Genomic DNA, 16370 nt, shown 5'->3' with positions numbered 1-16370 from the left:
TCCTTGACTAACCTCGATTTGTGTTCGAAACCATTCGCCTTATGTTTCCATTTTCCATCACTGCACTCTTGGCATTACTGTACAGCTGTTCGATGGTACGCACTAGTGTTGGGTTGATGTTGTAAGTTCTAAAGTTATAGTGCCCCCAAAGCACAGCATGCCACAACCTATTTGAATATATGACCCCGGGATATCACCCCGCGCAAGTACGTTCACGCGGTACCTATGCATTACATGGAACAATAGATGTCAAAGAATAGGGATAAATATCGGAATTTTATAGAATATCATGCTGATCACTCGCACCTGTAAGATAAGAAACTATAAAAAGATCTGTATTGTATTCAATTATGATTGCAGACATACACAGGTGACGAGTGCAACCTGCTTGTAGTGCAGGGTGATATATTAAAAAAATATTCAAAAATTGTTTTCACCTTAACGGCTTGATTAGCAGGAGTGAAAAGTTAGGTAGTTAAATCACAGGAAAGGTGATTGATTTTAAATAAATAAATTGATTTTATAAATGGAAGTCATTCAAAAGTTATTGTCACAAACTGTGTGATTTAGATACCATAATGCTGAAAATTGATCGCTAGTAATACAAGTATTCTATATGACACACTTTTATAATCCAAAATTGGATAATTTATATTTACACGCCACTTTTCTTTTTATTACAGGTCGTTGCCAAACAACTGAAGAAATACCAACTACTTCAGATGGAGATGGTAAGCATATATTATTGCTATGATCTAATAGTAGCGTAACAAGAGCCTTGGGGCTCATGGACAAAGAACAAGGTACATGGGAATCTTTGGTCATCTTTTCTATTGTTAACAACTGTGTGTAATCTAGATTATGAATCATAAATAAATAATAAATAAATAAATTTTGGATTTATAAAGCGCCTTTCTCCAGATCTTAGAGGACTCAAAGCGCTGTAATTTCGCTGCAATGGTGAATCATCACAATCAGATCGCATCAACTAGGTTGCTGCCGAACGGCGCACACCTATCCGCATTTAGATTGTAACATCCACCAATTATCTGTGCAGCTCCTCAAATTCCATTGGGTGAAGGAAGTTTTTGATAACCAAACAATTAATCACCGATTTTTGCGATACAGGAGGAAACCAGAGAAAACCTGCGAGAGCAAGCATGGAATCGGGATAAACCAAGTGTCCAGGAGTCCTTGGGCCGCGCCGGGGCTTGAACCCGGGACCTCAGTGGTGCAAAGCGAGGGAACTACCGCTGCGCTAACTCGCCCTCCCTATAAGTGACCAGACAAAATCTGATCCATCTGGATCCTAATGTGCCCGGTCCTGCGGGGACAAAATTTGTGTCACCTTAAAAGTTCGCATCGCGTCCGTATGTGACCAAGTGCATGCCGGCCATCCCCAGGCCGGGCCTGCAATTGACAAGTGCATTATCATATTAGGGGGCTATCATTTTTTTGGAAGGGGGCGGGGCCCCAAAGTTGCAAAAAATATTCGGCAACATTATGCCCCCCACCACCGATACACCTTACCCACTAAACAGGCTAAAATGGTATTGAAATCAGTCTTTTTGAATAAAATAAACACACTATCTGTGGTCATTTTGTGACTCCCTACATTTTGGTCATCAACAATTTTATAACCCCGCCCCTATTTTTCTTTCCAAAAATTTATGACCCCCTCCCGTATATTTGGGACCCCCTTCCAAAGAAAATGATAACCCCCTTACTGCCCTTAGCGACCTTAATTTGTATGACATGTATGATCTTAATCTGTAAGCTTAACACTCAGGTCTGTGTCAGGTCTATGCACCTCATAACCACTTGAACATCACTAGACCTTCAAAGTCAATAGTGAAAGTACACAGCATCGAGTCGAGAAAGAATAATAATCATAATTAAGGGCACATTTTGGCCCAAAAATAAGCCGGTGCAATCAGTAAAAAATAAAATGTGTACTGTTACGAGTCGTACTTGACTCAAGGCCAAAATCACCTTTTACCCGAACTCACACGAATGCACAACACAAATACACTGTTCGTTTAAGCTAACAAAATCTAAGTCTTTAATTGAAAGCAAGTTTCGTTTGGTACAATATAATGACTACAAATGCACATATACATTAATCAAATATAATCACTCTTTATCTATTTTGTACTTAGCCAGCATTCTTCTTCTTGGTGATCATAAAGTTCTTGTAATGTTCTGGACGACTGATGTAATATATCCCTATTCGCTTGTCCTGCGACAATCAGCGAAGTCCTTTGTACACTTGCATTGATAACTCCTTGCGTATAAAATCCTTACACGAAAATGGTGTTCTCCAAACACGTTTACAACTCCTTGCGCAATTCTCCTATACTAAACTCCTTGCGCCGTCCTCCTATGCTAAACTCCTTGCGCCGTTCTCCTATGCTAAACTCCTTGCGCCGTTCTCCTATGCTAAACTCTTTGCGCCGTTCTCTTATAAACTCCTTGCGCCGTCCTCCTATGCTATTTCCACCTTTCACACAATATCTTCAGGAAGCAGGACTGCGATGCAGTTGTCCCCACTTATTTTGACAGTTGCGTTGAATCAAAATACCAGACTTCAGCAAGTCGACAGAAGAATATATTTCCTTTCTTGGAAGAATAACGTTCTTTGACGTATTCTAGATCTTCTCCGACAACACTGGTAAATAGTAGTACTTTGACTACATACAATATTTCTGGTTTGTAATTTCCTTTATTTCAAGGAATTGGACTGTAAGCATAGCCCAGATCAACACTATCAACTGTGTATCATTGTTTACATTTTCTTATTATATACCAAGCTTGGGAAAAACCCCATTCTATTCTGGGCCATTTACTGCCTTCACATTATGCTCAATCTGGGGAATTCCAAAGTCTTAATTATAACATTAACCTTTCACATGACATCACTTCCTGAGGGGAATTCCATATATGATGTCATCTCTTTACAATCTGAAGGGGGTTTCCAAATATTCCAAATTAGATATGATTCAACTTGTTTTGCTCAATTTGAGAGGGGAATTCCCCCAAAATGTCATCACTCATGTAACTTTGTAAACAAAGATAAATCATCAACTTAAATTACTCAGGGCACATCACACCCTCCCCCTTAAAAGAAGAAAGTTTGAATGTAATGAAAACTTTCTTAATTGTTTTCTTCTTTTACATCAACTTCAACATACTATTAACTTTGAGTGCTTAACTCAACATACACAGTGACTACTTGTCACAGAAGTTCCTTTTTAAAGGAATTTTTGTTTGTCAGTTTTTATGCAATTCTGGACAAGGCATCAGCCATTACATTGTCTTTTCCTTAATTTGTTTGATGTCCAGATTGTACTCTTGCAAGGTCAAACTCCACCTCACCAGTCTTTGGTATTTGTTCTTCATCCTGTTGATGAAGGTGAGGGGATTGTGATCTGTGAAAACAAGCACAGGGTATACTGTGGTACCCAAATACACATCAAAATGTAGCAATGCTAATAGCAATGCTAGACACTCCTTCTCAATTGTGGAGTAATTTCTCTGATGCTTGTTGAATTTCCTTGAAAAGTAACAAATGGGATGATCTATTTGATCTTCACCCTCTTGCATTACAACACCTCCACAGCCTATGTCACTGGCATCAACAGTCAACTTAAACTGCTTCTGAAAATCAGGTGCAGTAAGTACTGGTGAACTCATGAGTATAGATTTGACTTTGTGAAAAGCATTTTCACACTGTTCTGACCAAATGAATTTTGCATCTTTCTTCAACAAATCAGTCAAAGGACTTGCTATCTCTGAAAAGTTTGGACAGAACTTTCTATAATAGCCAACCATTCCTAGAAATCTCATGAGTGCCTTCTTGTTTACAGGTGTGGGGTATTGCTCAATTGCTTCAACTTTGGCTTTAATAGGTTTCACCTGACCTTGACCTACAACATATCCTAAGTATGTGACTGTGGCATGGCAAAACTCACTTTTACCAGATTGACTGTCAATTGTACTTCAGACAGCTTCTTAAACAATTGTTGGAGTTGTTCCATGTGTTGTTCCCAAGTTTGACTGTAAACAATCAAATCATCTACATACGCTTCACATCCCTCTATGCCTGCCACAATTTGGTTCACCATTCTCTGAAATGTCGCTGGCGCGTTTTTCAACCCTGAATGGCATAACTTTGTATTGGTAAAGACCAAATGGTGTACAAAAAGCAGAAATCTCTTTGGCACGGTCTGTGAGTGGAACCTGCCAGTACCCTTTCAAAAGATCAAATTTGCTAACAAATTTTGCATTCCCAATTTTGAGCATATTTATATGGCATAACTGCCTGCTCTTGCGTCTACCAGGAGTCTTGATAATATAATCTACTTCACCCACTTTTGACTCTACCTCACATGGGCCATGGTATCTGGCTTGTAATGGGTGTCCTGGAATTGGAAACAGTACTAGAACTTTGTCACCTGGTTTGAACACTCTCTCTTTGGCATGTTGATCATACCATTGTTTCATTTTGGCCTGACCCTGTTTCAAGTTTTCTTTGGCGATATCAGTTGCTCTGTTAAGCCTATGCTTAAAATTGGAGACATAATCCAATAAATTGATATCTGATTTCTCATTGAGCCACTTTTCTTTCAACAACTTTAAGGGCCCGCACTGTGTGTCCAAACACTAACTCAAAAGGACTAAATCCTAAAGTTTCCTGAACAGCTTCCCTTGCAGCAAACAACAACAAGTGTACTCCCTCATCCCAGTCCCTCTGAAATTCCAAACAGTATGTCCTGATCATGTTTTTCAATGTTTGGTGGAACCTTTCTAGTGCACCTTGTGATTCTGGATGGTATGCACTTGAGGTATACTGTTCTATACCTAATTGATACATGACCTGCTGAAATACTCCAGAAGTAAAGTTTGATCCTTGGTCTGACTGTATGGACTTGGGGAGCCCCACAAATGTGAAGAACTTAGTTAAAGCTTTCACTATAGTCACTGCTTTAATATTTCTCAAGGGTATGGCTTCAGGAAAGCGTGTTGACGCGCACATAATTGTCAGAAGGTACTGATTACCTGACTTAGTCTTTGGTAGGGGGCCTACACAATCAATAATAACCCTACTAAATGGTTCATCAAAGGCTGGAATTGGCTTCAATGGAGCAGGAGGTATTTTCTGATTTGGCTTCCCTACAACTTGGCATATGTGACATGTTTTGCAATATTCAGAAACATCTTTTCTGAGAGTGGGCCACCAGAAATGTCTCAGAATTCTTTCATGAATTTTCTTAACACCCAAATGCCCTGCCATGGGACTATCATGTGCTATGTTAATAACTTCAGTGTGGTAGACTTTTGGTACCACAATTTGGTGCACTACCTTCCACTCTTCGTCGGCAGGTGCATCAGGAGGGCGCCACTTTCTCATTAGCACATCATCTTGTTTGTAAAAACAGACAGAATTTTGTTCTGCTTCTTCTAGGGTCAATGCCCTTTGATTGATCTCTTTGAGTTCTGGGTCATTTTGTTGCTCCAGAATTAGCTTGTCATGACTTAATGGGTCTCTCAATGTTTCCCCAATTTGTTCATGCTCAGAGGCTGTGTCATTTGTAGGGGTATTTTTATCCCCAGGAGAAGGAAGTTTATCTTCTTTCTCATTCAACTTTGACACAAATGTGTCTTCCAAATTGTAGCCTAAGTCATCAATTTGGTTGTCCTCAATTGTTTCTAATGAGGCTCTCTTACTCATTGCCCGTGTCACTGCACATGCAGGAAATATCTCCTTCCCCACTACTATCATCCTGTAAACAGGGCTTATCTGTGACTATTGGGTCAGGAAAACCTTCCCCTGCCAAATCATTTCCTAGCAACATGGACACTCCCTTGACTGGCAATTCATGTCTAACTCCTATGGTTACAGGACCAGAAACCAAGTCAGATGTCAAGTTAATTTTGTGGAGAGGTACACTAAGTATTTCCATCCCAATACCCTGGATCAAAGCATTACCAGCTGAACTATCCTCATTAAAGGGCAAAGTTCCTTCCAGAATCATAGAACGTGCACAACACGTATCTCGCACAATCTTAATGGGCTTTGGACTACCATTATCACCAAGTGATACTACTCCCTCTAACACAAATGGTTCAAATTCTTCACACACCTTGTCTGTCTCACCTCCCTTTTGTGGGAATTCTTGTTTCTTGATTTGACTGACTTGTTTCTTTGACTCAAGTGACACTGCACATCCTACAGTATTACTAGCAGTTTGCTGCTGTTTTTGTGCATCTTGTTTGGCTTTTAAGCTCCGACACATGGTCACTGTATGTCCTGGTTTCTTAAAGAAATTGCAAACTAATTGGGATTTAAATTCAGTCCCACCTGTTGGTCTGGTACCTGAACTCCATGGGGTCCCTCTACCACCAGCACTATGCTGTGAATTAGACCAGGATCTGTGATTAGACTGAGATCTCCCTTCCTGTGTACCACCCTGATTTGCTCTAGGTTGGTTATGGCTGAACCTGTTTGAATAACTTCTGTTATGACTAAATCTACTCGCATTCAATTTGTGAGTTAAGCCATAGTCGTCCGCCATTGTCGCCGCGTCACTTAGCGTTTTAATTTTGCTAGCGCTTTCATCCAAGTGGGTTTTAATGTCAGCGTGGACACATTTTTTGAACTCTTCTATAAGAACCAATTGCTTAAGTTGGCCGAAATCATCTTTGACTTCTTTTGAACCAAGCCACCTACCTGTCAAACATGTGTTCTTTTACTCTAGCAAATTCTACATGGGTTTGATCTGCTTGCTTTCTTGAATCTCTGAACTTTTGTCTGTATGCTTCAGGCACCAGTTCATAGGCCTTAAGGACTGCCTGTTTGACTTCTTCATAATTGTTACACTTCTCTATTGGTAGAGCTGAGTAAGTTTCCCTGGCCTTCCCCACAAAACTACTTTGTAACAGTAGGGTCCAATGCTCTGGAGGCCATTTCAAATTTAGCTACCTTTTCAAAATGTTGGAAATACTCGTCAACATCTTTTTCTTTGAATTTAGGCACAAGCTTTACATACTTTGTAACATCAAACCCTGACTTTGAGGAGAAACTTGATGAGTATTTGTCACCTAGCTTTGCCAACTTCTCTTGTTCAAACTTGTACTTTTCTTCAATTTCTTTTTGTTTCAAATTTTCTTCCATTTCCAACTTTTGTTTTTCAAGTTCCAATTTTGCTACCTTTTCCTTTTCTTCTGTTTCTAATTTGTGGTGCTCAAGCGCCATCTTTTCTTGGCGTGCTTTTTCTTCCATTTCTAATTTCTTATTTTCCATGTCTAATCTTTCTTGTTTTTTTCTTTATTTTGCATATCTAGCTTTTGCATGTCCAACTGCAATTGCATTTTCATTTTTTCCATTTCCACCTGAACTTCTAGTTCTTTCAACTTAACTGCATCCCCGATTTCAGTTTTGATCTCTTTTCTCTTCTCCAAAATGGATTCTTCAAAATACTCTTCATCAACCAAAACATCAATTAAGGCATTTTTGATTATTTGTTTTCTGTTGGCTTGCTTTACATCCAATTCATAGTATTTTGCAAATGCTACTAAATCAGGTTTCTTCAACTTATCAAACTTCTCCCAATCTATAGTTTCAAGAAACTCTTCTGCTTTGAACTCTGTCATACTGTACTTTCACTTTCAAGACTCAGTAAATTAATGTCAACCTTTTTACAGTGTATTTCCCGGACGACGAGCCCCCAATTTTGTTACGAGTCGTACTTGACTCAAGGCCAAAATCACCTTTTACCCGAACTCACACGAATGCACAACACAAATACACTGTTCGTTTAAGCTAACAAAATCTAAGTCTTTAATTGAAAGCAAGTTTCGTTTGGTACAATATAATGACTACAAATGCACATATACATTAATCAAATATAATCACTCTTTATCTATTTTGTACTTAGCCAGCATTCTTCTTCTTGGTGATCATAAAGTTCTTGTAATGTTCTGGACGACTGATGTAATATATCCCTATTCGCTTGTCCTGCGACAATCAGCGAAGTCCTTTGTACACTTGCATTGATAACTCCTTGCGTATAAAATCCTTACACGAAAATGGTGTTCTCCAAACACGTTTACAACTCCTTGCGCAATTCTCCTATACTAAACTCCTTGCGCCGTCCTCCTATGCTAAACTCCTTGCGCCGTTCTCCTATGCTAAACTCCTTGCGCCGTTCTCCTATGCTAAACTCCTTGCGCCGTTCTCTTATAAACTCCTTGCGCCGTCCTCCTATGCTATTTCCACCTTTCACACAATATCTTCAGGAAGCAGGACTGCGATGCAGTTGTCCCCACTTATTTTGACAGTTGCGTTGAATCAAAATACCAGACTTCAGCAAGTCGACAGAAGAATATATTTCCTTTCTTGGAAGAATAACGTTCTTTGACGTATTCTAGATCTTCTCCGACAACACTGGTAAATAGTAGTACTTTGACTACATAAAATATTTCTGGTTTGTAATTTCCTTTCTTTCAAGGAATTGGACTGTAAGCATAGCCCAGATCAACACTATCAACTGTGTATCATTGTTTACATTTTCTTATTATATACCAAGCTTGGGAAAAACCATATTCTATTCTGGGCCATTTACTGCCTTCACATTATGCTCAATCTGGGGAATTCCAAAGTCTTAATTATAACATTAACCTTTCACATGACATCACTTCCTGAGGGAAATCCCATTACATCACTTCCTGAGGGAATTCCATCCATATGATGTCATCTCTTTACAATCTGAAGGGGGTTTCCAAATATTCCAAATTAGATATGATTCAACTTGTTTTGCTCAATTTGAGAGGAATTCCCCAAAATGTCATCACTCATGTAACTTTGTAAACAAAGATAAATCATCAAATTAAATTACTCAGGGCACATCACAGTACTTACAAAACTAACATATTTTACATTTGTATCTATCACAGAATGTGGGAGTGTCAACACAATTACCATAGGCCCCATGACAGGGTGTAATTCCCATTATTCCAGTAATTCCTAAATGTTCCTGTAAGTCCATATTATTCCCAAATATTCCTGTAATTCCGAGTAACTCCAAATAAGTCCGGTAAGTCCTTATGGGCGAGTTTCCCGACAGGAGTCTTATTAAGCCGTAGTCTTAAGGTGGCCTTGAGGCTACTAAGCCTAGCCGCTCTCGAAGCCCGAGTCTTAACTCTAGCCGGATTTCTTCAACGCAAATTCAACCTAGTCTTAGTGGCCTTGTAGGCTTAACGCTTGACAACCTCGTCCCTTTCAACCAGCGACTTAATTGTATAGGCTGTTGGAGGTAGATGTACATAAGCTGTGGTCCTCACGGTTTACCGTACTAACAAGGTTGCCATCTCATTATCGCAATGTTCCCGGCGCAAAGACTAGCCTGGACCCTCGGTATTGTGCTTGGGCTTATACCGCACACAACTTGATGTAAGAATATTGTGTCTGTTTTTGTGTCTTTTATGTATTATTTTATTTCCACTTGACTTTTTATGAGTCCAACTTGTATGAATGATACGTCTATGCTTTATACTCGTGATTTTTCTTTGCATCCCAAAAGGGTAAAACTGCATGTAAGCGCGAATATGTGATTCCCCAAAAGGAAAGCAACCAACGTGCTATCTACTGCTGATATCAGTAGTCTTCTCAGATCTCACATGAAGTTATTTGTTGGTACAATATTTATAATTATTTAAGTAGAAGATTTAGCAATATTATATGCATCTTATCCGTAAATTCAGTTTTAATACTGCATGCATTATTGTTTCGTGTCAAATATTTATATCTTTACCAATTTTGTCCTTCTATTGTATTAAATTGATGTCAAACCTGGTATAATATAGGCACTCCAAAATAATATTGTAATAGGCCTACTTATGAAAGGTACGAGTATAAAACTATTAAAGCTTGGATAGGGACAGGTGGTATCATGGTGACGATGATGATGATGATGATGATGATGATGATGATGATGATGATGATGATGATGATGATGATGATGATGATGATGATGAAAGAATTTAAAAAAAATTATATTCCGTTGTTAAAAAAATCATCATTCAAAATGAGTAGGTCTTATGATAGCAACAGCTACTTGAAAAAATTCAACTAACTCAAATGAACACTAAAATAAAATGCTGAAATGTTCCTCTAAATCGAACAATTACTTACCCACAGTGGCGTAACTAGACATTTTCCTTTGGGGGTGGGTGGGGGAAAGCGGGGGCAAACATAATAAATGAGGGGCAGGCATCGTTAATGCTGTTTGGGTTTGTAAGGGGTGGAGTGGGTCTGAGGAGTTATGGGATCTGCTTGGAATGTGTCCCCGGAACATTGGCATAGATTTCTTTTTGACATGGGGGGGGGGAGGTGCGATTGAAAAAAAATGGTACAAATGCCATATTACAGCTATTAAAGCTGGCGACATACAGCCTGTCCCAAAAAAAAGTCGGCAAGTGAAAAGCGCCCTCTGTGCCAATTAGAAAATACCATTGTGACATAATGTTTACATCGACGTCAAGGGTATAGTCTTAGCTCTCAAATACCGTTTAGTCTGTTCAATTTGCTTGTTTTAATCTCGAGATATGCTTACTTAACAACGAAAGGCTAAAATCACAATTGTGCCACTTTTACTAGGGAAGAGGGCTGTACATGTAAATCAATGATAGCATCAAGTTTATCAAGAGTTCCTTCGTGAAATCAAAAGAATGCATCAATTACACAACAATACAAAATTGTTTTAATATTTTATCATGATAAAGGTATAATGATTCTCTTTTTCCTCTTACGACAAATTAAACGATAAATAAATATTTCACATTCTCCTGCAAAATTAAATACATGTGCATGTCAATGATTTTACCATGGTAAATACTGTTCTTTTTGTCATTCAAGACATGTTAAAAGACAAACAAATATTACACACTTATGGGTTAATGAACTTTGACAAGTTCATGAAATTTGACAAATTAATGAAATTAGACAAAATAATGCACGCGCGCTGGTGTTGATGCGTCTAATGCACGAGCCACAAAGGGGGGGGGAGTGCATTAGGCGCATCAACATCAGCTATCATTGATTTACATGTACAGCCCTATTCCCTAGTAAAAGTGGCACAATTGTGATTTTACCCTTTCGTTCTTAACTAAACATATCTCGAGATTAAAAGAGCAAATTGAACAGAACAAACGGTATTTGAGAGCTAAGATTGTGCCCTTGACGTTGATGTAAGCATCATGTCACAACGGTATTTCCTAATCACCAAAGAGGGCGCTTTTCACTTGCACAACTTTTTTGAGACAGGCTGTATAGGCCAATGGTACAAAAGTGGGATAAATGCAATTTATTTAACTTTAAAAATTGAGTTTTAAGGTTAAAATGACCAAATATGAGGTTAATTAATAACTCTCAGTAGTAGGCCTAATTTACTTTTTTTCATGGGGGGGGCAAGAGATCCCTCGCTTCCACCCTCTAGTTTGACTGCTTACTCGTGTTAATTGAAAGACCGTCGAAAAATATGAAAGATAAACTTTGCGTTACAATTTAAATTATTTGAACTAATTCCAAATAACTCCTTAAGTCCAGTAAGTCCATATGGGCGAATTTCTGAGGGTGGCTTAGCAATTGGCTAATTTGTAAGCCTCTAACAGGCTTAAGAGGTCGTGAGACCAGGCTTAACTGAAAACGTATTTCGAGAAAGCACGGCTACCATGAAGCCTGAGGTTTCCGTTAGCCGTGGGCCAGGCTTGTAGGATTAGCCCCAGGCTTCAGTAAAATTTGCATTTCTCGAAATCAGTCTTCTGTAAGCCGTAGTCTACGCAAGCCTGTTAGACTTGAGGCTTACAGACGGCTTTTTCTTGGCCCTGCCTCAGAGCAGGTCTTAGGTCGTAAGTCCTTGGTCTATTTCAATTTACAAATTATCTAAATTTTAACGCAAAGTTTATCTTTCATATTTTGACTGTCTTTCAATTAACATGAGTAAGCAGTCGCGTAACTGGGGGGGGGGGGGCTCTCCCCCCTTGAAAAAGGTAAATTAGGCCTACTTCTGGGAGTTATTAATTAACCTCATATTTGGTCATTTTAACTTTAAAAACTCAATTTTTAAGGTTAAATAAATTGCATTTATCCCACTTTTGTACCATTGGCCTATATGTCACCAGCTTTAATAGCTTAAATATGGCATTTGTACCATAATTTTGTTTCAATCCCACCCCCTGTCAAAAAGAAATCTACGCCAATGTTCCGGGGACACATTCCAAGCAGATCCCATAACTCCTCAGACCCACTCCACCCCTTACAAACCCAAACAGCATGAACGATGCCTGCCCCTCATTTATTATGTTTGCCCCCGCTTTTCCCCACCCCACCCCCAAATGAAAATGTCTAGTTACGCCACTGTGGGTTAGTAATTGTTCGATTTAGTTGAACATTTCAGCATTTTATTTTAGTGTTCATTTGAGTTAGTTGAATTTTTTTAAGTAGCTGTTGCTATCATAAGACCTACTCATTTTGAATGATGATTTTTTTAACAACGAATATAATTTTTAAAAAATTCTTTCATCATCATGATGATCATCATCATGATCATGATCATCATCATAATCATCATCATTATCATCTTCATCATCATCATCATCATCATCATCACCACATCATCATCATCATCATCATCATCATCATCATCATCATCATCATCATCATCATCATCATCATCATCATGAAGACCTATATGATACCACCTGTCCCTATCCAAGCCTTAATAGTTTGATACTCGTACTTTTCATAAGTAGGCCTATTACAATATTATTTTGGAGTGCCTATATTATACCAGGTTGGACATCAATTTAATACAATAGAAGAAGGACAAAATTGGTAAAGATATAGTAAATATTTGACACGAAACAATAATGCATGCAGTATTAAAACTGAATTTACGGATAAGTTGCATATAATATTGCTATATCTTCTACTTAAATAATTACAAATATTGCACCAACAGATAACTTCATGTGAGATCTGAGAAGACTACTGATATCAGCAGTAGATAGCACGTTGGTTGCTTTCCTTTTTAGGGGAATCACATTCCTTTCCATTAGGTTTACAGTTTTACCCTTTTTGGGATGCAAAGAAAAAATCACGAGTATAAAGCATAGACGTATCATTCATACAAGTTGGACTCATAAAAAGTCAAGTGGAAATAAAATAATACATAAAAGACACAAAAACAGACACAATATTAGCTCATAGAATCGGATAGAAAAACAGGATCTATCTTGGGGTGTAAACCCCAGCTAGGTAAAAACCTAAATCATGCATGCGAGCATGCAGGACATTTTGCATATTTGAACGTTTTAATGTTTCTTAACAAGGCATGATATCAAAACATGCCCAAAAAGTATGTGCCGAAAATCGCCACTTGCACCATCAATTTCGACATGTCGATAAGTGCTACCCTCTTTGGCCTGCCATGCACCCCCCTATAATTCACCACCCAGGGTACGCATTATTGCACGGCCCACATAGACGTGTTTTGACAACTTAAGGGCTCGGATAGCAACGTTTGCACAGTTTGTTTTTGTCATGAGAGCATATCAGACATATCGAATTGCAGTCTAAATATACGCAGAAAATGTCCTTCTGATATCAAATAATTTTGATTTGTTGAAATTGGCGATATAGGCCTACTAGTAATAAAAATTTTATGGCAAATTATTAAATTGATAGTTTTGACAAAACAGTAAAATGTATAAATCTAATGATATTTATACTTAAAGTGGATGTAGGTGGGAGACATTTTAGCCGGCAATCATTTGAAAATTTTGACGTTTCGTATTACATTTCCCCCAAAAATTGGGGGAAAATGTGTAGGCCTGTCTTCAATACGAAAGGTTAAAATTTCAAATGATCATCGGCTTTTCCTACCAACTTCATGTAGCCTACTTTAAGTACACATCATATCAGAAGGACATTCCTCGTATTCAGAATGCAATTCGATATGTCTGATGTGCTCTCATGTCCCACAAAAATACTATGCAATGGTTGCTATCCGAGCCCTTGATGATCCGGCTGCGAACATGACACCGTATAGGCCTAATATAGGAACACATAACATCACGTCTCTATACTCGCATGAAAACCCTTAACCCCATTACCTACTTTATTTGCATGAAAAAAAGGGTGAACGGACCTGAAATTTTTTTTGCCATCTCACAGGAGCTCACAGGTTGCAAATTGAGGCATGATAAACAAGTTGTAAACCCGGGTTGTAAACACAGAATTCATTGTCATTCATTGTGATTGACATGGGGTGTTCATTACCATTTCAGGTGAAAATAATGTTGAATAAATAGCATAAAACTGGTTTTCAGCCCGGGACAATAATTATACCAGTGATATTTAATTCGCCCAAGATCAAGGTTTAAAATTGTTTTAAAACCATGTATAGGCCTACACAATATAATATGTCCTATACTGGATATTAAATTTGCCCAAGTTCGGGTTAAGTTCAACGTGTAAGGGACATTCAGCTCAGAGATCCCCAATACCAAAACGCTATTCCATCACCGGGGGGGCACCTAACACAAATGACATGACACTGGTATGTTCCCCCGGAAAGACCCCCCTTTTTGGATTTCGCAGCTCCGAAAGACCCCCTATATTTGACCAATATAGAGCTCCGAAAGACCCTCGATTTTGATCATTTCAGCTCGAAAAGACCCCAAAATTACTCATTCCTCATATTTCTGTTTTTCAGGCGATTTTCAACCAAAAGCCAAGAAAGACCCTTGATTTTGTTAGCAGCTCCAACAGTACCTATTTTACTTGTTCGCAGCTCCAAAAGACCCCCTTTTACCGGTACGTAGTCAGCTCCCAAAGATCCACCTCAAAATTCAGGGGGAACATACCAACCAAAAATTTTTGATGCCCCCCTCGGATATTCCATAAATGCCATTTTTGGCACTTGGCTTATACCATAGGCCTATAATACATTGACAATTCTCAAATTCTTTATATCCGGTTCGATGCCCGGTTTATTCTGAAAAGGCCTAAATCCAATATATGGCCTATAGGGTTTAAAAGTAGAGCTAAATTACTTTGAGATAACTCGCAGTTTTCTTCATATTTTGTCAATAATTTCATAAACAAAAACATTTCCCCGATTTATTAACCATTTTTAAGCGATTTCAAAAAAAAAATCACAGATTTTTCGGTTCGTGGACGGATCTCTAAAATCTAAAAGTCCCTTTAATAATGTTCATGGACGGTGGTCCAATTTTATACTGTTTTTCACTAAACTGTAACAAAATGATTCAAGCCAGGTATATACATCACTCGAAAAAAGAATTTGTAGACAGAAAGTTGACGAAACACACATACACAAGGGGCATTACTCGAAAAAAGAGTAGTGCGCAAAGTGGCCCTTATATCAGATACATGTACATTGAAAGAATGGTTGCCACTTCTGTTAGAAGTGGTTTTCACGTCACTCTCTTAGGAGTGGTTTTCACTCTTTTCACTCTTACTGGATTTTCACTCTTTTACATTAGGAGGGTGATCCCGTCACTGCCTTTTTCATCATGTTCATCAGCTCTCAACAAACTTTTTAAAAGTTTACGAGATGAACCCTGTTATGAACGTGGTGTGGTTTGATGTATTCTTGTATTTGCATTGTTATTTTATTGTAAAATAGCGCGCAATAAAATGCTCTAAATTTGTTGAAAATGTTGTGTCCCCGTGTGCTTATTCGACAACAGTGCACACCCCTATAGAGGAGTTACTTTCCAATGAAAGAAATGTCTGGATTTCCAGGTTTGCTTCCTGAAAACGACTGGAATTCCAGCTGCCAATGAGTACTGGAATGTAAATGCAATTAAATGAATGAAAAATCACGGAAAAGCCCAAAATGAGCTCTCAAATTGAGGATTTCTAATTTTGAACTATTTTTGCTGGATTTTTTCGCGTTTGGACACTTTAAAAGTGGATTTCCAGCAATCAGGACTGGACAAAAAGTCCGGAAATCCGAACTCTTCTATATAGGGAGTGCATCTATATTTTCTGAACAGCCCAATAAAAAGTGTTTGCATTTTAGTGTCTTAGTCGTAGTCGATGGTCTTTCTGGTTCATTTGAATTATAAATTATATTTTTTTTGTGATACGGTCATCACCATGATGTGAACCAAAGCAAGACCAAGTTTTATATTTCCTTCGGTCTTCTGTATGGGCCTACGTGCAAATCGTACAAACATTTTTAAAAGAATGTGAAGTGATTAACGTTTTTTCATTATAATCGAGTGTTAAACTTAAACTTTTATATCCCCGATTAAACTTCAACCTTGATACAATCTATATT

At 38.3% G+C, this 16370-nt stretch overlaps 1 protein-coding gene across 1 annotated transcript in view; it reads left to right on the top strand.

The window, feature by feature from the left end:
• LOC140168405 (sushi, nidogen and EGF-like domain-containing protein 1) overlaps nucleotides 1-16370 on the top strand; it is a 139583-nt gene that overhangs the window by 11135 nt on the left and 112078 nt on the right. The window contains exon 3 of the mRNA XM_072191794.1: nucleotides 684-731. Coding sequence (XP_072047895.1) covers nucleotides 684-731 — 48 coding nt within the window. The remainder of the gene's footprint in view (nucleotides 1-683; nucleotides 732-16370) is intronic.

Source organism: Amphiura filiformis, chromosome 13, assembly GCF_039555335.1.
Source record: "Amphiura filiformis chromosome 13, Afil_fr2py, whole genome shotgun sequence".
NCBI classification, from domain to species: domain Eukaryota; kingdom Metazoa; phylum Echinodermata; class Ophiuroidea; order Amphilepidida; family Amphiuridae; genus Amphiura; species Amphiura filiformis.
The sequence above is the reverse complement of the archived record's forward strand: the minus strand, read 5'-3'. Positions and strand labels throughout refer to the sequence as shown.